The following is a 20,229-nucleotide window of genomic DNA, read 5'->3' on the forward strand; positions in this document are numbered from 1 at the left end:
AGGTATTGAAAATTATTGCCAGTGCCCCTGCTATTTCCTCCCTTACCTCACTCAACAGCCTGGGATACATTTTCTGATGATGTGCAGCAGCCCTGGTTTGCAAACTAATGTAGAAGGCATAAAGATTCCTTTGTTTCTATTTCCCAAAGAGTAGAATTATTTAATTCTCCTCAATAAATGTTACTTGAATTGCACAATTGCAGCTAGTTTTACACAAATAAAAAGCACGAGACTAAAAAATTGCGTTCAATATTTATGATTTATTTTGGTAAAAGCTGTTAAGCTTTGGAAACATTGTAGGGGCTTCAACCAGACTGCAACAAGTCAGATTTTCCCAGGGAAGGTGCCTTCTTCCAACTGATCATTCCATTTGTTTATCTAAGATGTAAAATATAAATAGTTATTTCACAGAAAACAACTTTATTAAAATCAGCAGAACCACAGGTTTTAAGCTGTCTAAATAATTTCTTGTAGTTAAGTGATCTTTTATAAAATTATTTTAAAATGCAAGATTTTTGCTCAGAGTTAATATAACTTAAACAATAGAAAACCAATTTTATTTTAAAACTGCAGACTTATAAAATTGATAATTAGCTTATCTGTTAATATCTGACTTTATAAAGCACAACTGATTGTTATATTTTATAAAATATAGATTGTTTTGTCATACCCATGAAATTGGGCACAAGGACTTGTACACCCTGCGAAACCATTCACATGGAGTGGTGTCAGCACCTTTTGCAGTTAGTACTTTAGTACAACGATGGAAGTCTGTAAGACAAACCACAAACAGGACAGTTTAATTATAAATGCCATCCACAACTATATTTAATTGATGAGCAATTTCAGTGACATCAATGAAAGAGAAAATCAGTGTGATATAAAACTGCTGATTCACTATCAGCCCATATTGCACAACTGGTGTTAACCAATTTTAATCCCAGAGACATTCATACACAATTGGCACAGGGATAAACAGATTAGATGGTTAAATGCAGGGCTGAAATGAGTGGTGTGAGTGTCTGGTTTTGATTCATGGGCCACTGTTGTTTGCATTGAAATGCAGTCAAGTACTAAAGGTCCTACCTGACTTGACATAGTCAGGTGACCTCTGCCATGAGACACTGACTGCAAGCAACCATTACATTCATTCCTAATAAAAGATAGAGTACAAGAAGCACTGTACACAATGAGCTTGTAACATGATGTCAGAAGTGGAGCCAAGATTGACTTTGAAGAGTTGCATATAGCACAGCTACTAAAAGAGGAACACATATGTTCAGAGCCCCGAAAAGGAAAAGCAAACAAAAGAAGCAGGCTGCAGTTGGATCACTGGGTGAGTCACAATGGCTGTGAATTTTCCACTCCGGCTCCTTTCGAAATGTAAGGCGATATGCGGCAAAACTGACAGTTTTTCCACTTGTGATGGCAAAAGTACGAGATTGCAACAGAATTCATCAACAAACTGGAGTAATTACAAGTAGCAAAACTTTTCACACAAGGAAAAGCAGAAATTTTCTAAGCCTCGAAGGCACACTTTGAACCAAGTGAATGTAACGTATGAGCAATATGTGTTCAGCGTTAGGGCTCAAGGGGAAAGAGTCTATAGATCAGTATGTGACTACAGTAACAGCTTGCAGAATCCTGTGATTTTGGGTAACTAAAAGATGGTCTCATCAAAGATAGGATTGTCTTAAGCATAAGAGATCCTGCAGTGAGAGCATGTCCACTGAGAGAGGAAAATCTTACTCTCGAGAAAGCGATCGACATGTGCAGAAACGCTGAGGTTGTAAATCATCAGCTAGAACATATTCATGGCTGAACAGTCCAGGCTTTGCATTATGCGGATAGACATTCCAGGCCGAAAGAGCAGAAAGATCATGAACAAAGGACAGGATGCAAATACTATGGAGGGTATCACACAAGGGGAAAGCAGTGTTTTAACTGCAAGAAGCCAAATCATTTTACACAGAACTGCTTGGCTAGAAAGAAGCAAAACAAGCCCATACAGATAACCACTGGGAAGATATAGCCAAAGAGTCTGGGAAGAGTGCCCTCTGCAGTCACCGTCACCGGGAAGCAGTCTGGGAAGAGTGCCCTCTGCAGTCACCATCGCCGTGAAGCAGTCTGGGAAGAGTATCCTCTGCAATCACCGTCGCCGTGAAGCAGTCTGGGAAGAGTGCCCTTTGCAGTCACCGTCGCCCAGTGAAAAAAGAAAGTGACATCACAGGAAAACCGTAAGTTCGTTGGTTGGTAAGTAACTGCTAGTTTGAACTACCTATTCTAAGTTGATTTCAGATTAAAGGTGACTACTGGGGGTCAGGGTCGGAGGCCTAACACTTCAGCTTCAACTCAGCAGAGAGAGCGAGTTCCAGTTGATTTTAAAAAGTGTATTTTGAATCTCTATTCTAACTTGCTTTCAGATTAAAGGTAAATAGGAGAAATATTCTACAGATTGATAAACTAAAGACCAGTGGGAAATTTAAAAACAAATTGAAAAACTAATTAAATAAAATCGAGATGCAGGGCCAGGTGATGTGTTGTAACTGCATGATGTGGGAGCTGGGGGATCCCATTGTGGTTCCTAGTTGACCACATCTGTAGCAAATGTTGGTTGCTCGAGGAACCACGGCTCAGAGTTGATGAGCTGGAGTCTGAACTTCGGACACTGAGACACATCAGGGAGGGGGAGGGTTACCTGGACGCTGTGTTTCAGGAGATAGTCACACCCCTTAGATTAACTAGATAGATAGATAGAAAATAGGAGCAGGAGTAGGCCATTCGGCCCTTCAAGCCTGCTCTACCATTCATTATCATGACTGATCATCCAACTCTATAGCCTGCTCCCACTTTCTCCCCATATCCTTTGATCCCTTTCGCCCCAAGAACTATATCTAACTCCTTCTTGAAAACATACAATGTTTCAACCTCAACTACTTTCTGTGGTAGTGAATTTCACAGGCTCACCACTCCCTGGGTGAAGAAATTTCTCCTCACCTCGGTCCTAAATGGTCTACCCCATATCCTCAGACTGTGACCCCTAGTTCTGGACTCCCCCACCATTGGGAACATCCTTCCTGCATCAACCCTGTCTAGTCCTGTTAGAATTTAATAGGTTTCTATGAGATCCCCCTTCATTCTTCTGAACTCCAGCGAATATAATCCTAACCAACTCAATCTCTCCTCATATGTCAATCCCGCCATCCCAGGAATCAGTCAGGTAAACGTTCGCTGCACTCCCTCTATAGCAAGAACATCCTTCCCCAGATAAGGAGACCAAAACTGCACACAATATTCCAGCTGTGGTCTCACAAGGCCCTGTATAATTGCAGCAAAACATCCCTGTTCCTGTACTTGAATTCTCTCGCTATGAAGGCCAACATACCATTTGACTTCTTTACCACCTGCTGCACCTGCATGCTTAACTTCAGCGACTGGTGTACAAGGACACCCAGGTCTCGTTGCACATTCACCTCTCTCAATTTATAGCCATTCAGATAATTTGCCTTCCTGTTTTTGCTACCAAAGTGGATAACCTCACATTTATTACACTGCATCTGCCATGCATTTGCCCACTCACTCAACTTGTCCAAATCACGCAAACATCTCTGCATCCTCCTCACAGCTCACCCTCCCACTCAGCTCTGTGTCATCTGCAAATTTGGAGATATTACATTTAGTTCCTTCATTTAAATCAATATATATTGTGAATAACTGGGATCCCAGCACCCTGCTGTATCCCACTAGTCACTGCCTGCCATTCGGAAGAAGACCCATTTATTCCTACTCTTTATTTCCTGCCTGCCAACCAGTTTTCTATCCATCTCAATACACTACCCCCAATCCCATGCGTTTTAATTTTACACGTCAATCTCTTATGTGGGACTTTTTCGAAAGCCTTATGAAAGTCCAAATAAACCACATCCACTGGCTCCCCCTCATCAACTATACTAGTTACAATATATAATATACAATATACAATTACTATACACATCAACTATACTAACTACCTTAAATTCTGCCAGTGGTCAGGGACAGGAGGGTGTGACTATGAGTGAGGCAGGTAGAGGGATCCAGGAAGTAGCACTGCAGGAGCCTCAGCCCTTGCCCTCATCCAGCAGATTTGAGTTTCTTGTTCCCTGTGTGGATGAGAGCGGGGACTGTAGGGAGAATAAGCAAACTGACCATAGCACCGTGGTACAGGGAGCCATTCAAGTGGGGGGAGAAAAAAGAAATGTAGTTGTAATCAGGGACAGTATAGTTAGGGGAATAGATACTGTTCTCTGTAGCCAGGATTGAGAGTCCCGAAGGCTGAGTCCCGAAGGCTGTGTTGCCTACCCGGTACCAGGCTTAAGGATATGTCATCTGGGCTGCAGAGGAACTTGGAGTGGGAGCGGAAAGATCCAGTTGTTGTGGTCCACGTAGGTATCAACGATATAGGTAGAACGCAGAAAAAGGTTCTGCTGAGGGAATACGAGCAGCTAGGGTCTAAGTTAAAAAGCAGAAAAAAAAGGTAATCAAAGCAAAAAACTGTGGATGCTGGAAATCCAAAACCAAAACAAAAATACCTGGAAAAACTCAGCAGGCCTGACAGCATCTGCAGAGAGTAACACAGTTAGCATTTAAAGTCCGTATGACTCTTCAACAGAACTAAGGAAAAGGCAATAATCTCCGGATTACTACCTGTGCCACGAGCTAATTGACACTGAGTCAATAAGATTAAAGAGGTAAATGCGTGGCTCAAAGATTAGTGTGGGAGAAATGGGTTCAAATTCATGGGACATTAGCACCACTACTGGAGAAAGAGGGAGCTATTCTGATCAGACAGGCTCCACTTGAATCATGCTGGGACCAGTGGCCTGGCAAATCGCATAACTAGGGTTGTAGATAGGGCTTTAAACTAAATAGGGAGGGGAGGGTTCAGTTGCATGGAAATATAAAGTTTAAGGAGAGGGTAAGAGTGCAGGTTAGTGACGAGGTTGATGGTCGCCAAAAAGTGAAAGGAAGGGACAGAGTGTGTGAATGACATATTGCACCAAAGAATCATATAAGAGTAGGGAAAATTGACAATAGGGCAAATTTAAAAGGCTTTGTGTCTGAATGCACGTAGCATTTAGAATAAAACTAATGAATTAACAGCGCAAACAGAGATAAATCAGTATGATTTGGTGCCAATTACTGAGACGTAGTAACAGGAAGAACAAGTTTGGGAGTTGAATATCCAAGGGTACTCAGTGTTTTGGAAGAATAGGCAGGAAGGAAAATGAGGTGGTGTAGCTTTGTTAGTAAAGCAAGTGATCAGTGCTATAGTGAGGAATGATAGAGGCACTGGAGAGCAAGACGCAGAGTCAGCTTGGGTAGAAATAAGAAATAGCAAGGGAAAGAAGTCCCTGGTGGGAGTAATCTATAGATCCACAAACAGTAATTCAGCAGTAGGGCACAGTATAAACCAGAAAATATTGGGCGCATGTAAGAAAGGCACGGCAATAATCATGGGTGATTTTAATATGCATATAGACTGGACTAATGAAGCATAGCCTCAAGAGAGAGCTCATAGAGCGTATTAGAGATTGTTTCTTGGAGCAATACGTTGTGGAACCAGCCAGGGAGCAGACTATTCTGGATTTCGTTTTGTGTAATAAGATGGGATTAATTAATGATCTCATAATAAAGGATCCTCTAGGGGAGAGTGATCATAGCATGCTAGAAATTCAAGTTCAGTTTGAGAGTGAGAAACTTGAGTCCCACACTAGTGTTCTGGAGTTAAACAAAGATAACTACATAGGCATGAGGGCAGAATTGGCCCTAGTGGACTGGGCAGGAAGAATAAAAGGTAGCACAGTTCACAGAATCAGAGTGCAGAAGAGGCCCTTCGGCCCATCAAGTCTGCACCAACATGTGAGAAACACCTGACTTACCTACCTAATCCCATTTACCAGCACTTGTCCCAAAGCCTTGAATGTTATGACGTGCCCAAGTACTCGTCCAGGTTCTTTTTAAAGGATGTGAGGTAACCCGCCTCCACCACCCTCCCAGGCAGTGCATTCCAGACTGTCACCACCCTCTGGGTAAAAAGGTTTTTCCTCACATCCCCGCTAAACCTCCTGCCCCTCAACTTGAACTTGTGTCCCCTCGTGACTGACCCTTCAACTAAGGGGAACAGCTGCTCCCTATCCATCCTGTTCATGCCCCTCATAATCTTGTACAACTCGATCAGGTCATCCCTCAGCCTTCTCTGCTCCAATGAAAACAACCCAAGTCTATCCAACCTCACTTCATAACTTAAATGTTTCATCCCAAGCAACATCCTGGTGAATCTCTGCTGCATCCCATCCAGTGCAATCACATCCTTCCTATAATGTGGCGACCAGAACTGTACACACTACTCCAGCTGTGGCCTCACCAAGGTTCTATACAACTCCAACATGACCTCCCTACTTTTCTAACTTATGCCTCGATTGATAAAGGCAAGTGTCCCATATGCCTTTTTCACCACCCCACTAACATGCCCCTCCTTCAGATATCTATGGACACACACACCAAGGTCCCTTTGTTCCTCAGAACTTCCTAGTGTCATGCCATTCATTGAATACTTCCTTGTCAAATTACTCCTTCCAAAGTGTATCACCTCATACTTCTCAGGGATAAATTCCATCTGCCACTTATCTGCCCATTTGACCATCCCGTCTATATCTTCCTGTAGCCCAAGACACTCAACCTCACTGTTAACCACCCGGCCAATCTTTGTGTCATCCGCAAACTTACCAATCCTACCCCCCACATAGTCATCTATGTCGTTCATATAAATGACAAATAATGGAGAACCGAGCACAGATCCCTGTGGTATGCCACTGGACACTGGTTTCCAGTCACTAAAGCATTCTTCTGTCATCACCCTGTCTCCTACAAGTTAGCCAATTCTGAATACACCTCATAAAATTACTCTGTATCCCATGTGCCTTTGCCTTCTTTATAAGTCTCCCATGTGGGACCTTGTCAAAGACTTTGCAGAATTCCATATAAACTACATCAACTGCATTACCCTCATCTACACACCTGGTCACCTCCCCAAAAAATTCAATCAAATTTGTTAGGCATGACCTCCCTCTGACAAAGCTATGCTGACTATCCCTGATCAAACCTTGCCTCTCCAAGTGGAGATAGATTCTCTCCTTCAGAATTTTCTCCAATAGTTTCCCTACCACTGACGTGAGACTCACTGGTCTGTCTCTACAACCCTTCTTAAATAGTGGAACCGCATTAGCTGTTCTCCAGTCCTCACGTACCTCTCCCATGGCCAGAGAGGAATTAAAAACTTGGGTCAGAGCCCTGCAATCTCCTCCCTTGCCTCCCTCAGCAGTCTGGGACACAAATCATGTGGACCTGGAGATTTGTCCACTTTAAGCCTGCCAATGCCTCCAATACCTTGTTACTCCCTATATCAATTTGCTCAAGAACCTCGTAGTCTCTCTCCCTGAGTTCCATATCTTCATCCTCATTCTCTTGGGTGAAGACGGATATGAAGTATTCGTTCAACATTCTACTGTTATCCTCTGGCTCCACCCATAGATTACCCCCTTGGTCCCTACTCTTTCCCTGGTTATCCTCTTCCCATTGATGTACTTATAGAATATCTTGGGATTTTCCCTACTTTTACCAGCCAGAATATACTCATATCCCCTCTTTGCTCTCCTAATTGCTTTCTTAAGCTCCACCCTGCACTTTCTGTACTCCACTAATGCCTCCGCTGATTTGTTCCCCTTGTACCTGCTAAAAGTCTCTCTTTTCCTTCTTATCGTATCCTGAATATTTCCGGTCATCCATGGTTCTCTGGGCTTGTTACTCCTTCCAATCACCCTAGAAGGAACATATTGAGCCTGTACCCTCCCCATTTCCTTTTTGAACACCCCCCACTGCTCTCCTGTAGATTTCTCCACAAGTAGCTGTTCCCAGTCTACCTTGGCCAGATCCTGCCTTATTTTACTAAAATCCACTCTCCCCCAATCCAAAACATTTTTTTTGCAATTTGTCTATTTCTTTGTTCATAACAAGTTTACAACCATAACAGTTTATGAACAGTGGCAGACAGTTAAGGAGATTTTCAATTCTTCCCAAGTAAAATATTTTCCAAATAGGAAGAAAGATGGTAAGAGGGGGAAAAAACATCCATGGCTAAGCAAGGAAGTTAAAAGATAACAAAGGCAAAAATTAAGGCATACCAAATTGCGAATGTCAGTGGCAGGCTGGAAGATTGGGATACTTTTAAAGATCGACAAAGGGTTATTTAAAAAATAAAAAGAGCAAAGGTAAGTTATGAAAGAAAACTAGCGCAAAATGTAAAAACTGATAGTAAAAGCTTCTACAAGTATATAAAAGAAAAGAGAGTAGCTAAAGTAAATGTTGGTCCCTTGGAGGATGAGATTGGGGAGTTAATAGTGGGGAATGCAGAAATAGCCGAGACGCTTAATCAATATTTTGCCTCAGTTTTCTCTGTGGAGGACACTAGTACTACCCCAATAGAAACAGGTAGTGCAGTGGCTATAGAGGAGGTACAACTTAGAACAATCACCATCATTAGAGAAAACATACTGAGCAAACTATTGGGATTAAAGGGTGACAAGTCCCCTGGACCTGATGCCCTTCATCCCAGGGTCTTAAAGGAAGAGGCAGTGGAGATATTGGATGCATTGGCTATAATATTCCAAAACTCCCTGAATTCTGGAAAGGTTCCAGTGGATTGGAAAAATGCTAATATAATGCCCTTTTTCAAAAAAGAGGGGGGAGGCAGAAAGTAGGAAACTATAGACCAGTTTAATGTCTGTCATTGGGAAATTGTTGGAATCCATTATTAAGGAAGTAGTAATGGGGCATTTGGAAAGTCAAAATGCAATCCATCAGAGTCAGCATGGTTTTATGAAGAGTAAATCGTGTTTGACTAATTTGCTAGAGTTCTTTGAAGATGTGACAAGCAAAGTGGGTAATGGGGATTCTGTAGATGTAGTATATCTGGACTTTCAGAAGGCCTTTGATAAGGTGCCATACAAAAGATTAATACACAAGATAAGATCATGGAGTTAGGGGTAACATATTAGCTTGGATAGAGGATTGGCTAACCAACAGAAAGCAGAGAGTCAGGATAAATGGGAATAGAGTATAAAAATAGGGAAGTGTTGTTGCAACTGTACAAGACATTGGTGAGGCTGCACCTGGAGTACTGTGCACAGTTTTGGTCCCCTTACTTGAGGAAGGATGTAGTTGCACTGGAGGCAGTTCAGAGGAGGTTCACTAGATTTATTCCAGAGATGCGGGGCTTGTCTTATGAGGAGAAACTGAGCAATTTAGGCCTGTACTCACTAGAGTTTAGAAGGATGAGAGGAGATCTAATTGAGGTATATAAGATGCTAAAGGGGGTAGACAAACTAGATGTGGAGCAGATGTTTCCCCTTCTGGGGCATTCTAGAATGAGAGGCCATAGTTTTAGGCTAAGGGGTACTAGATTTAAATCAGAGATGATGGTGAATAACTTTTCTCCAAGGGTCGTGAATCTGTGGAATTCACTACCTCAGAGTGCAGTGGATGCCAGGACACTGAATAAATTTGAGGAGATAGACAGATTTTTAATTAGTAATGGCTTGAAAGATTATGGGGAGAGGGTGGGAAATTGGAGTTGAGGCCGAAATGAGATCAGCCATGATCGTATTGAATGGCGGGGCGGGCTCAAGTGATTGAATTGCCTACTCCTAGTTCTTATGTTCTTAGATTCTGACAAATCACTGTACACCATAAAACAGGTTGGCTCCATCAAGTCTGGAGGTGATAAATGGTTTGTGACTGTTAGAATGATGACTGCAGAAGGAGAGCATCGTGTGAACATGAAGTGTCAGATTGATACTAGTGCATCATGCAACAGCATGACCTTCACAGACCTATGCGAAGTGGCTCAACAGCCACAATCATCCAAAAATGAAGCCTTTGAAGATAAGTTTTAGGCTATATGATGGCATGACACTCACACTGAGAGAACAGATTAATCTGAGAGCCCAATGCAATGGTAAGAATGAAGATCTGGAGTTCCACATCATAGACGGTAAACAAAAGCCACTCATCTCAGTTGGAATAAGTCTAAAGCTTGGACTGGTAGCCCTGAATGTGTCAGAGATTCACAGTGTGTCACAGCACACAAAACCACTGCTGAACAGATCCTAGAGGAGTACAAAGATATGTTTACAGGGTTTGGATGTCTACGTGAAGAATATTATCTGGAAGTAAATGAGTGTAAGTGTAAGACCAATTCAGCATCTTCCACAAAGATTTCCAGCTACCCTTAAGTCCAGCTTAAAAGACAAGATAGAAGAGCTGGAAAAGAAGGGAGTAATCAAGAAAGTAACAACTCCTACAGACTGGATTAGCGGCATGGTAGCAGTGAAACAACCTGGAAAGCTGAGAGTATGCTTTGACCCAAAGGATCGAAATAAAGCTTTGAAGAGATCTCACTCCCCTATGCCAATCATCGAAGGAATTTTCCTGCAATTTTCCGAGGTAAAGGTATTCACGACACTAAGTGCGATGGATGGTTACTGTCAAGTGAAGTTGGATGAAAACAGTAGCTTTCTAACTACACTTTGGATGTCGTTCAGGAGATACAGATGGTTGCACTTGCCATTTGGCATTTCCATGATTCCAGAGGAGTATCAACACAGACAACATAAGATAGTCAGAGATCTTCCAGGAGCGGAAACCATAGTGGATGATCTGCTAGTCTATGGATGTGTAGACACAACGGAAGGAGCCATAGCTGACCATGATCAGAATTTAATACAACTGCTGAAGAGAGTTCGCCAGATGAATCTGAAGAAAAAATTGCAATTGAAGATGCCTAAAGTCAAGTACATACGTCATGTACTGACATCAAAAAAAGTCTTCACCTGGATCCTGACAAGGTGAGAAATGTAGCAGCGATGCAACAACCAACAGATATGAAAGCAGTGCAACGATTTGTTGGATTTGTGAACTATTTCGCAAAACCTTTGCCTGATGTGTTGGATTGTGAACCATTCTACCAGCTCATTGCCAAGGATGTGCAGTGGTATTGGGGCTACTATTCTGACTACTGGGAGTCAGACCAGCTGACTTCAACCATGACTGGTGAGATATACTTCAGTCGTTATGACATTCCAGACATTTGTGATGAGTGACCTTAGATCACAAGTGAAGAATTCAGCTGCTTCATAAAGGATTGGCAAATTAAACACTATACATCATCTCCACACTATCCCCAGTCGGATGGGAAGGCTGAGGTGGCAGTGAAAATGTGCCAAAGGAATCATCAAGAAATCATATACATCTATGCTAGATTTGAAGGCTATCCTCAAGTGGAGAAACACACCAACTGAAGGCATGGAAAGTATTCCAGTCCAAAAACTAATGTCGTGCCATACCCAAACTACTCTTCCAAATATCAAAAGAGCCACTGAAGCCATTAGTAACCGCGTGAATAAAGAAGAAATCAAGGTGAAAATGGCAGACAAGACTGCCAAACCATTGCCGAGCCAATCAGGGTACAAAATTTCAGTACTCTTAACAGGAGTTGGTCCACATGGCAACTTAGGACAAGTGTACAGCAGTCGGCACCTCAGTCGTATGCAGTGGATGTGAATGACCAAATATACTGGCGCAACCACAGACACATTCAAACAACTGGAGAAACTGTTCCTTCACTGCAGGCAGCCGGTCAGGAAGACGGGATCTCACCAGCTGCACAGAGTACAGAATGACCATCACTGCCAGAGGTCCACTGCTTCCCAACAACAGAAATGGAATGACAACAGTTACCATGGCAACAACAAGCGCTACAGGAATGACACTCCTCAGAGAAGGAACATCACCCAGATGAACAGCCAACGACAATGTGCGCACATACCACTGAGACCTGCACAATTTGACAACTATTTATGCAATGCAGATGCAAAGACTAACTAGAACAACAAACAAGTTGGGAACAAACGGGAACAGTTGTAAAGAGCATAACTCATGCAACTCACAGTTACACATGATAGCACATGCAAATTTGTCTTTTGTTCATTATGAAAAGGGGGGTATTTCAATTGAAATGCAATCATTTACTAAAGGGCTTACCTGGCTTGCTGTAATCAGGTGACCTCTGCCATGAAGTACTGACTGGAAGAAGCCACGTTATATTCACTCCTAATAGAGTACAATAAGCAATGTACTCATTGTACCACTTAAACCAGGCTGGGACCAGTGTTCTGACAAATTGTCTATCTAGACAGTAGTTAGGGCTTGAATGAAGTTGGGTTGGGGGAGGATCTCAGTTCAATTTATCCACCTTTGTCCATGTCCCACCATCCATAAACTTCAGCTCATCCATGTCCAACCTCAAAAGTCATGTTCACCTATCACACTGTGCTCAGTGACCTCCACTGGCTTTCAATTTTACAATTCTAATCCTAGTTTTTAAAATCCATCCATGGCATCATCCCTCCCTGTCTTTAATCTCCTCCAGCCAACCACTCTCCGAAATACCTGCGTTCCTCCAATTCCAGTCACTTGCACATGCCCCAGTTGTAATTGCTGACTCTATCATTGGTCGCTGTGGTCTGGAATTCTCTCCCCCTCTCACCTTCCTCCTTCAAAGCACTCCTTTAAAACAACCTCTTTGACCAATCTTAGTCATCTGCTCAAATATTCTCTTTTGTGACTTAATGTCAAACTATGTTTGCTAATGCTCCTGTGAAGTACCCCATGGGATATTTTAACTACATTAACAGGGTGCCATATGAATGCAAATAGTTGTTGTTGATATCCTTATTTAAAAAAAAAATCTCTATCTCAGTCTTGAAAATTTCTATTGACCTGCCATCCAATAGCATTTTGAGGAATGCTTTGTAGACCAGGTTTGACATAATTTACATTCCTTGCCATGTCAAACTGAAATGCTTAAGTTTCTTAAAATAGAATAACAATCCCAACCATTAGGCACAAATTTGCGAACTTGCTCCACTTCACTCCAGGTCAGTGCCAACTCCAGAAATGGATTTGTACCCAGGCTAAACTGCCAGTATAAATGCAGCTTAAGAGTGCTCTCTCCTGATACAGGGGAGAATAGTTCTATTCTCCAGCGCCCACATTAATCACCATGCAAATAATAATAAAAGAAAAATAACCACCATTAGCCAATAATTGAAGAAAGATAGCTAGAAATTCTGGTGTAATGCATGGTATAAATTACTTTTAATTTTCCTAGAAAGGTACCAAGTTTCTTTATTCTGGAAAAATGTGTTTAATTAGTTGTTTTAAATGCCATTTAGGCGCTTCAGCTTCACTATCCTATAGTTCTGTACATTTAAGTGTATTGTTAGAATATTTATGGATATTAATTCATATGTTGAAATCTTTCACATTGAGAACAGGTTAAATCTAATGTTTATTCACTTTCAGCAAAAAGCAGAGAATTTGAGAAAATTAATAATCACAGAACAAACAAGGAATGAACAAGATAATAGAAATTGGTTAGTATCTTGGAAAGAGGAGTACCAACTTTAAGGCCTATGTTTTCTGCTTCTGCTCTTTACACCAACTCTCATCACAACAATTTCTCACCCAGGTAATTTTGGAAGCAGTTCCTGGTTTGGTTCTGGTTGGGAAACCTGGCATCAAAAGGCGCCGTCTTATAATTCTTCAACTTTCCCTGGATATCCTCTGCCATCGTATCTGAAAAAGAAACGTAAGATATTTTAAAATTGAACCCCAAGCACAAAAACTCTTTTGGAATGTGCGCTGCTAATTTAACTCGTTTTTTTCTGAAGGTACATGATCTCAATCACGGGCAAATCGGGGGTTATTGGGAATCCTGTCTCTGCCAGCTCTTCACTCACTTGCTCTTCCTTTCCAATGAAAGATTGTTGTTGGAGGTGGTTTCTGCTGCTGGCTTTCTTCACACTTGAGACTTTCATTGCAATCATCACAGCAACCGCTTTCCACAGCAGCCTCCCACAAAATATAGTGTGGACCCACAGCTCTGAGTGAGACAGATTAAAGTGATCCTAGCTGGCACTGGGATGTATTTGGCTGTGTCTCAAGCTTGTAGTTTGAACAGAATAAGATTCCGCAATAATTAACTCATAGCAGAAAACTACTTCCAATTAGCATAGATTGCAGTCTACCCTAAATTAGGGCGAAAATAGAAAGAGTGAATTGATAAATAATTACATGAAAACAAAGTGCACCAAGTTCTGCCTTAATTATTTAACGATATGCAATGGGCTCAAAATATTGTCATTCAGAACTAAAATCCTTCATTGAGAAAAAAAGGTTGAAATGCAATGTCTGACATTTCTTGAATCTAATCATGTCAACTGGAACTGGCCAAAGCATTGCCATATACCTTTAAAATCTCTCATCACTTAGTATCTTCTGGCTGTGTGATAAAACCTTATAACGACAGGATTACTAATGTTTTTGCTTCTAGTGGATGGATATAGATCCTATTTTATAACTTAAAAAAATATTTTAACTGGTAATGGAGTAAAGGTTAGCATAAAATATCTGACAACCATGCAGAGTAAAAGGGTACAACAGGTCCAAAACTAATTCCAATTAAACCCCCTGCTGTGAGCCCAACCCAATGCAGTAACATCAACACAAAGTTTAAACACATTTTAAATTTGGATACTGCTGCATTCTACTTTTTTCCCTGTTCTTAATAAATGTATAAGCATATGAAATACATGGTTTTTCATATTAAGTTAAATGTTGGCTCGATGCAGTAAAGTCAACTGGATGCGGAGATGATCTTAAAGCTTGGGTATAAAAGACCTAAAAGATCAAAGCCAGGCCCACATCTGCCTGTTTTAGTCAATCATCATGTTTCTTCTCGGTGTCCTATGCACATGTCCAGTCAGTTTCCACTTCATCACTCTTTGGTGTGAGGTGGTGGCACAGTGGTGATGTCACTGGACTAGTGGTCCTGGGGACACAGGTTCAAGTCCCACCATGGCAGCTGGTGGAATTTTAATTCAACTGAAAAGCTAGCCTCAGTAATTGTAACCATGAAGCCATTGATTGCTGTGAAAACCCATCTGATTCACCAATGTCCTTTAGGGAAGGAAATCTACCACCTTACCTGGTCTGGCCTACATATTACTCCAGACATGCAGCAATGTGGTTGCCTTTGAAATGGCCCCAGCAAGCAACTCAGTTGTATCAAACCACTATGAAGCCTACAGAACGGAATGAAACCAGACGGACCACCCGGAACCAATCTAAACACTGAAAATGACAATGGCAAACTCAGCCCAGTCGACCCTGTAAAGTCCTCCTTACTAACATCTGGGAGCTTGTGCCAAAATTGGGAGAGCTGTCTCACAGACTAGTCAAGCAACAGCCTGACATAGTCATTCTCACTGAATTACACCTTACAGATAATCTCCCAGACACCACCATCACCATCTCTGGGTATGTCCTGTTTCACCCACAGGACAGACAAGTAGAGATGGTGGCACAGCAGTATACAGTTGGGAGGGAATTGCCTGGAAGTCAACATTAACTCTGGACCCCTTGAAGTCTCATAGCGTCCGATTGCACATGGGCAAGGAAAGCTCCTGCTGATTATTACATACCGCCTTCCTCAGCTGATGAATCAGTGCTCTTCCATGTTGAACACCACTTGGAGGAAGCACTGAGGGTGGTAAGGGCACAGAATGTACTCTGGGTGGGGGACTTCACTGTCCGTCACCAGGAGTGGCTCAGTAGCACCATGATTGACGAGCTGGCCGAGTCCTAAAAGACATAGCTGCTAGACTGGGTCTTCTGCAGGTGGTGAGCAAACGAACAAGAGGGAAAAAGCTATTTAATCTCATCCTCACCAATTTACTTCTTGCAGATGCATCTGTCCATGACAATATTGAGATGAAAACTGCCATAGTTCCAGAGGACTACAGACTGCTCTCTCATTAGAGACAGACCACTGGTGGCGAGTTTAAACTGAGGGTCACCGCATCTCCGGCAACGGGCGAGGTTAAGAAGGCTTGAAGATGACATTAAGGATCATGGATGAAATAATTAATACTTCGAGGATGACCTCAGCCGATACAGGAATTGAACCCATGCCATTGGCGTCACTCTATCACAAACCAGCCAACTGAGCTAACCAACCCCCAATGACAATATGGGGTTGGAGTGACCACCGCACAGTCCTTGTGGAGACAAAGTCCCATCTTCACATTGAGGATACCCATCATGTTGTGTGGCACCAGCACCGTGCTAAATGGGATAGATTTCGAACAGATCTAGCATCTCAAAACTGAGCACCATGAGGCACTGTGGGCAATCAGCAGTAGCAGAATTGTATATAAGCACAATCTGTAACCTCATGGCCTGGCATATCCCCCACTCTACCATTACCATCATACAGGAGGGTTAACCTTGGATCAAAGAAGAGTGCAAGAGGGCATGCCAGGAGTAGTACCAGGCATACCTAAATATGTCTCAACCTGGTGAAGCCTCAACACAGGACTAATTATGTGCCAAACAGTGAAAGCAGTAAGTGATAAACAGAGCTAAGCAACCCCACACTAATGGCTCAGATATAAACTCTGTAGTCCTGCTACATCCAGGCATGAATGGTGGTGGTCAATTAAACAAATAATTGGAGGAGGAGGCTCCACAACTATCCCCATCCTCACTGATGGGGGAGCCCAGCACATCAGTGCAAAAGCCAAAGCTGAAGCCACCTTCAGCCAGAAGTGCCGAGTGGATGATCCATCTCAGCCTCTTCCTCCTCTCAGCATCACAGATGCCAGTCTTCAGCCAATTAGATTCACTCCACATGACATTAAGAAACGGCTGAAGGCACTGGATACTGCAAGGTCTATGGGCCTTGACAACATTCAGCAATAGTACTGAATACTTGTGCTCCAGAACTTGCTGTGCCCCAGCTGTTCCAGTACATCTACAACACTATGACCTACCTGGCAATGTGGAAAATTGCCCAGGTATATCCTGTACACAGAAACAGGATAAATCCAACTTAGCCAATTACCACCCCATCAGTCTACTCTTGATCATCAGTAAGTGATGGGGTATTGTTGACAGTGCTATCAAACAACACTTGCTTAGCAATATCCTGCTCACTGACGCTCAGTTTGGGTTCTGCTAAGGCCACTCAGCTCCTGAACTCATTACAGCCTTGGTTCAAGTGTGGACAAAAGAGGTGAACTCCTGAGTTGAGGTGAGAGTGACTGCCCTTGACATCAAGACAGCATTTGACTGATTGTGACATCAAGGAGCCCTAGCAAAACTGGAGTCAATGGGAATCAGGGGGAAAACTCTCTGCTGGTTGGAGTCATACCTAGCACAGGGGAAGATGGCTGTGATAGTTGGAGATCAATCATTTCAGTCCCAGGACATCAGTGCAGGCATTCCTTAAGGTAGTGTCCTCGGCCCAATCATCTTCAAATGCTTCATCAATAACCTTCCCTCCAACATAAGTTCAGAAGTGGGGATGTTCGTTGATGACTACAAAATGTTCAGCACCATTCACAACTCCTCAGATACTGAAGCAGTCCGTGTCCAATGCAGCAAGACTTGGACAATATCCAGGCTTGGGTTCACAAGTAGCAAGTAACATTTGAGCCACATAGGTGCCAGGCAATGACCATTTCCAACAAGAGAGAATCTAACCATCTCCCCTTGACATTCAAAGGCATTACCATCACTGAATCCCCACTAACAACATCTTCAGAGTGACCATTGATCAGAAACTGAACTGGACCAGCTATATAAATACTATGGCTACAAGAGCAGGTCAGAGGCTAGGAATCATGCAATCAGTAACTCACCTTCTGACTCCCCAAAGCCTGTCCACCATCTACAAGTCAGGAGTGTGATGGAATACTCCCCACTTGCCTGGATGAGTGCAGCTCCCACAACACTCAAGAATCTTGACACCATCCAGGACAAAGCAGCTCACTTGATTGGCACCACATCCACAAACATTCACTCCCTCCACCACCGATGCACAGTAGCAGCAGTGTGTACCATCTACAAGATGCACTGCAGGAATAGACTTGGGTTGTTTTTGTTGGAGCAGAGAAGACTGATGGGGCAACCTGATCGAGATGTACAAGATTATGAGGGGCATGGACAGGGTGGATAGGGAGCAGCTGTTCCCCTCAGTGAAGGGTCAGTCATGAGGGGACATAAGTTCAAGGTGAGGGGCAGGAGGTTCAGGGGGATATGAGGAAATTTTTTTTTTTTTTACAAAGAGGCTGGTGACAGTCTGGAATGTGCTGCCTGGGGAGGATGGTGAAGGCAGGTTGCCTCACATCCTTTAAAAAAAAACCTGGATGAGCACTTAGCACATCATAACATTCAAGGCTATGGGCCAAGTGCTGGTAAATGGATTTAGGTAGGTAGGTCAGGTGTTTCTCACATGTCAGTGCAGACTCGATGGGCCGAAGGGCCTCTTCTGCACTGTGAGATTCTGTGATTCTGTGAATTCAACAGTCAGCACACCCCAAACCCGTGACTACTACCATCTAGAAGGACAAGGGCAGTAGGCACATGGGAACACCACCATCTGGAAGTTCCCCTTCAAGTCACTCATCATCCTGACTTAGAAATATATCACCATTCCTTCACTGTCACTGGGTCAAAATCCTGGAACTCCCTCCCTAACAGCACAGTGGGTGTACCTACACCACATGGACTGCAGGGGTTCAAGGCAGCAGCTCACCACCACCTCAAGGGCAACAGCAATGGGCAATAAATGCTGGCCCAGCCAGTGATGCCCACATCCTCTGACCAATTAAATAAAAACTATTCCCCCTTTCTTATCAATTCACCCAGCCACAGATTAGAACCTCAGATACTCCTTCTTCACCAACTGTATCACAGCCAACCCAACCCCATATAGTCATTTTATAACAGGAAACGTGGCCTATATCCTCATTCTTTCTGTACAAAACAGTGATACCAAATGCAGCCAAGTCCTAATCTATGACCAACTGTTACACGGCTAAGAACAACTAATGCAGAACACAGCAGAAAACAAAAGCTAGGTCATTCTGCTCTGTCCGGAATATACAATGATGCTTGTGAAAAAATGGCGGAACGGTTGGATACTAACCAAACAATGTCGATGATTAGGTTTCATATTTAAATTTCCATCCTATTTTTCACACAACTGTTTTCACACAAACTCCCAGCGCCCATTGTTCACCAATTCACTGCTGCGGTGTTAGCGTTGCTGTCAAGGTCAATCTTAAATTGACATTGAGAAGGGCAAACCAGGAGAAATTAAAATGACAGAAGTACCCACTTTAATTTTGTAATTGGATAGGAACGGGACGGTAAAGTATTCCGCGTTATTGGGCATGTTATGGTGAAATGACAACATAAACTTTTAATGTCCGATCAAAGTCCTCTAGCAGACCTTTCACAGGTCTAAACCGGTTTGTTCAGTTTAAAAATTGCCCAGTCACATCGCCTGGATACAGTTAGACGGTGAGTAAAATAAAGTTAAAGCAAAATACTGCGGATGCTAGAGTAAAATAAAGTGCCCGATCTTAAACCGAAAGTACCCCACACTTTCCAGGTGCCCCCAGTTCACTTAAAACATGCCCCACTTCAACCTTGAAAGGCAAGAATCCTCAGATACATTGCAAGACGTTTAAAAATCATATCCAAATGCTTCACTTTAAACTACTCGATGCACCGAATAAGCCATTTACTCACTTTCAGTTCAAAGCGACAGCGAAATGTGCAAGACACAGGTTCACTTCCCTATTTGTCCAAGTGTGGCTGAAACAGCGCGGGTCCGTGCCTGATCAATTACACTGCATGGCGGATAGGTCACAGGACCTAACCCTGACTGCCACACCTAGAGCAGCTTTAAATAATTCACCATTAAATCACCCATTTGTGATCGAGTTACCTAATTACGTAGTCTGAGCGTGAAACAAATTAACAATATATTTTAAATATTGTTTTAAGATAAAGGAAGTTCAGATCCCGGAACAGGAACTTGGGCAATAGCAGCAAGTGAATGAATTGTAATAAAAATTTCTCAGTTATGATTCCAATACGTCCCATTAGAATATATGATGGTAATGCCAAAGCAATGTGTGAAAATTGTGTGTTCGGGAGATGAACTGTTCTCTATGGGATGTGCGGCATTAATACAACTCGAGATGAACTGTTCCCTATAAG

The 20,229-nt window shown here is 42.7% G+C and overlaps 1 protein-coding gene across 1 annotated transcript; it reads right to left on the bottom strand.

Annotated features, from left to right (window-relative positions):
* Nucleotides 1–240: 240 nt before the first annotated feature.
* LOC121287965 (cytochrome c oxidase subunit 6B1) lies at nucleotides 241–19,920 on the bottom strand. The gene is made up of 4 exons (XM_041206135.1): nucleotides 19,756–19,920; nucleotides 13,621–13,731; nucleotides 671–771; nucleotides 241–378 (listed from the first exon to the last, which is right to left on the bottom strand). Exons 2-4 carry the CDS (start codon nucleotides 13,724–13,726, stop codon nucleotides 325–327), a joined length of 261 nt encoding a protein of 86 aa, XP_041062069.1. The 5' UTR covers nucleotides 13,727–13,731; nucleotides 19,756–19,920; the 3' UTR covers nucleotides 241–324.
* Between the last annotated feature and the right edge of the window lie 309 nt (nucleotides 19,921–20,229).

This window comes from Carcharodon carcharias, chromosome 15 (assembly GCF_017639515.1).
Source record: "Carcharodon carcharias isolate sCarCar2 chromosome 15, sCarCar2.pri, whole genome shotgun sequence".
In the NCBI taxonomy this organism is placed as follows: Eukaryota; Metazoa; Chordata; class Chondrichthyes; order Lamniformes; family Lamnidae; genus Carcharodon; species Carcharodon carcharias.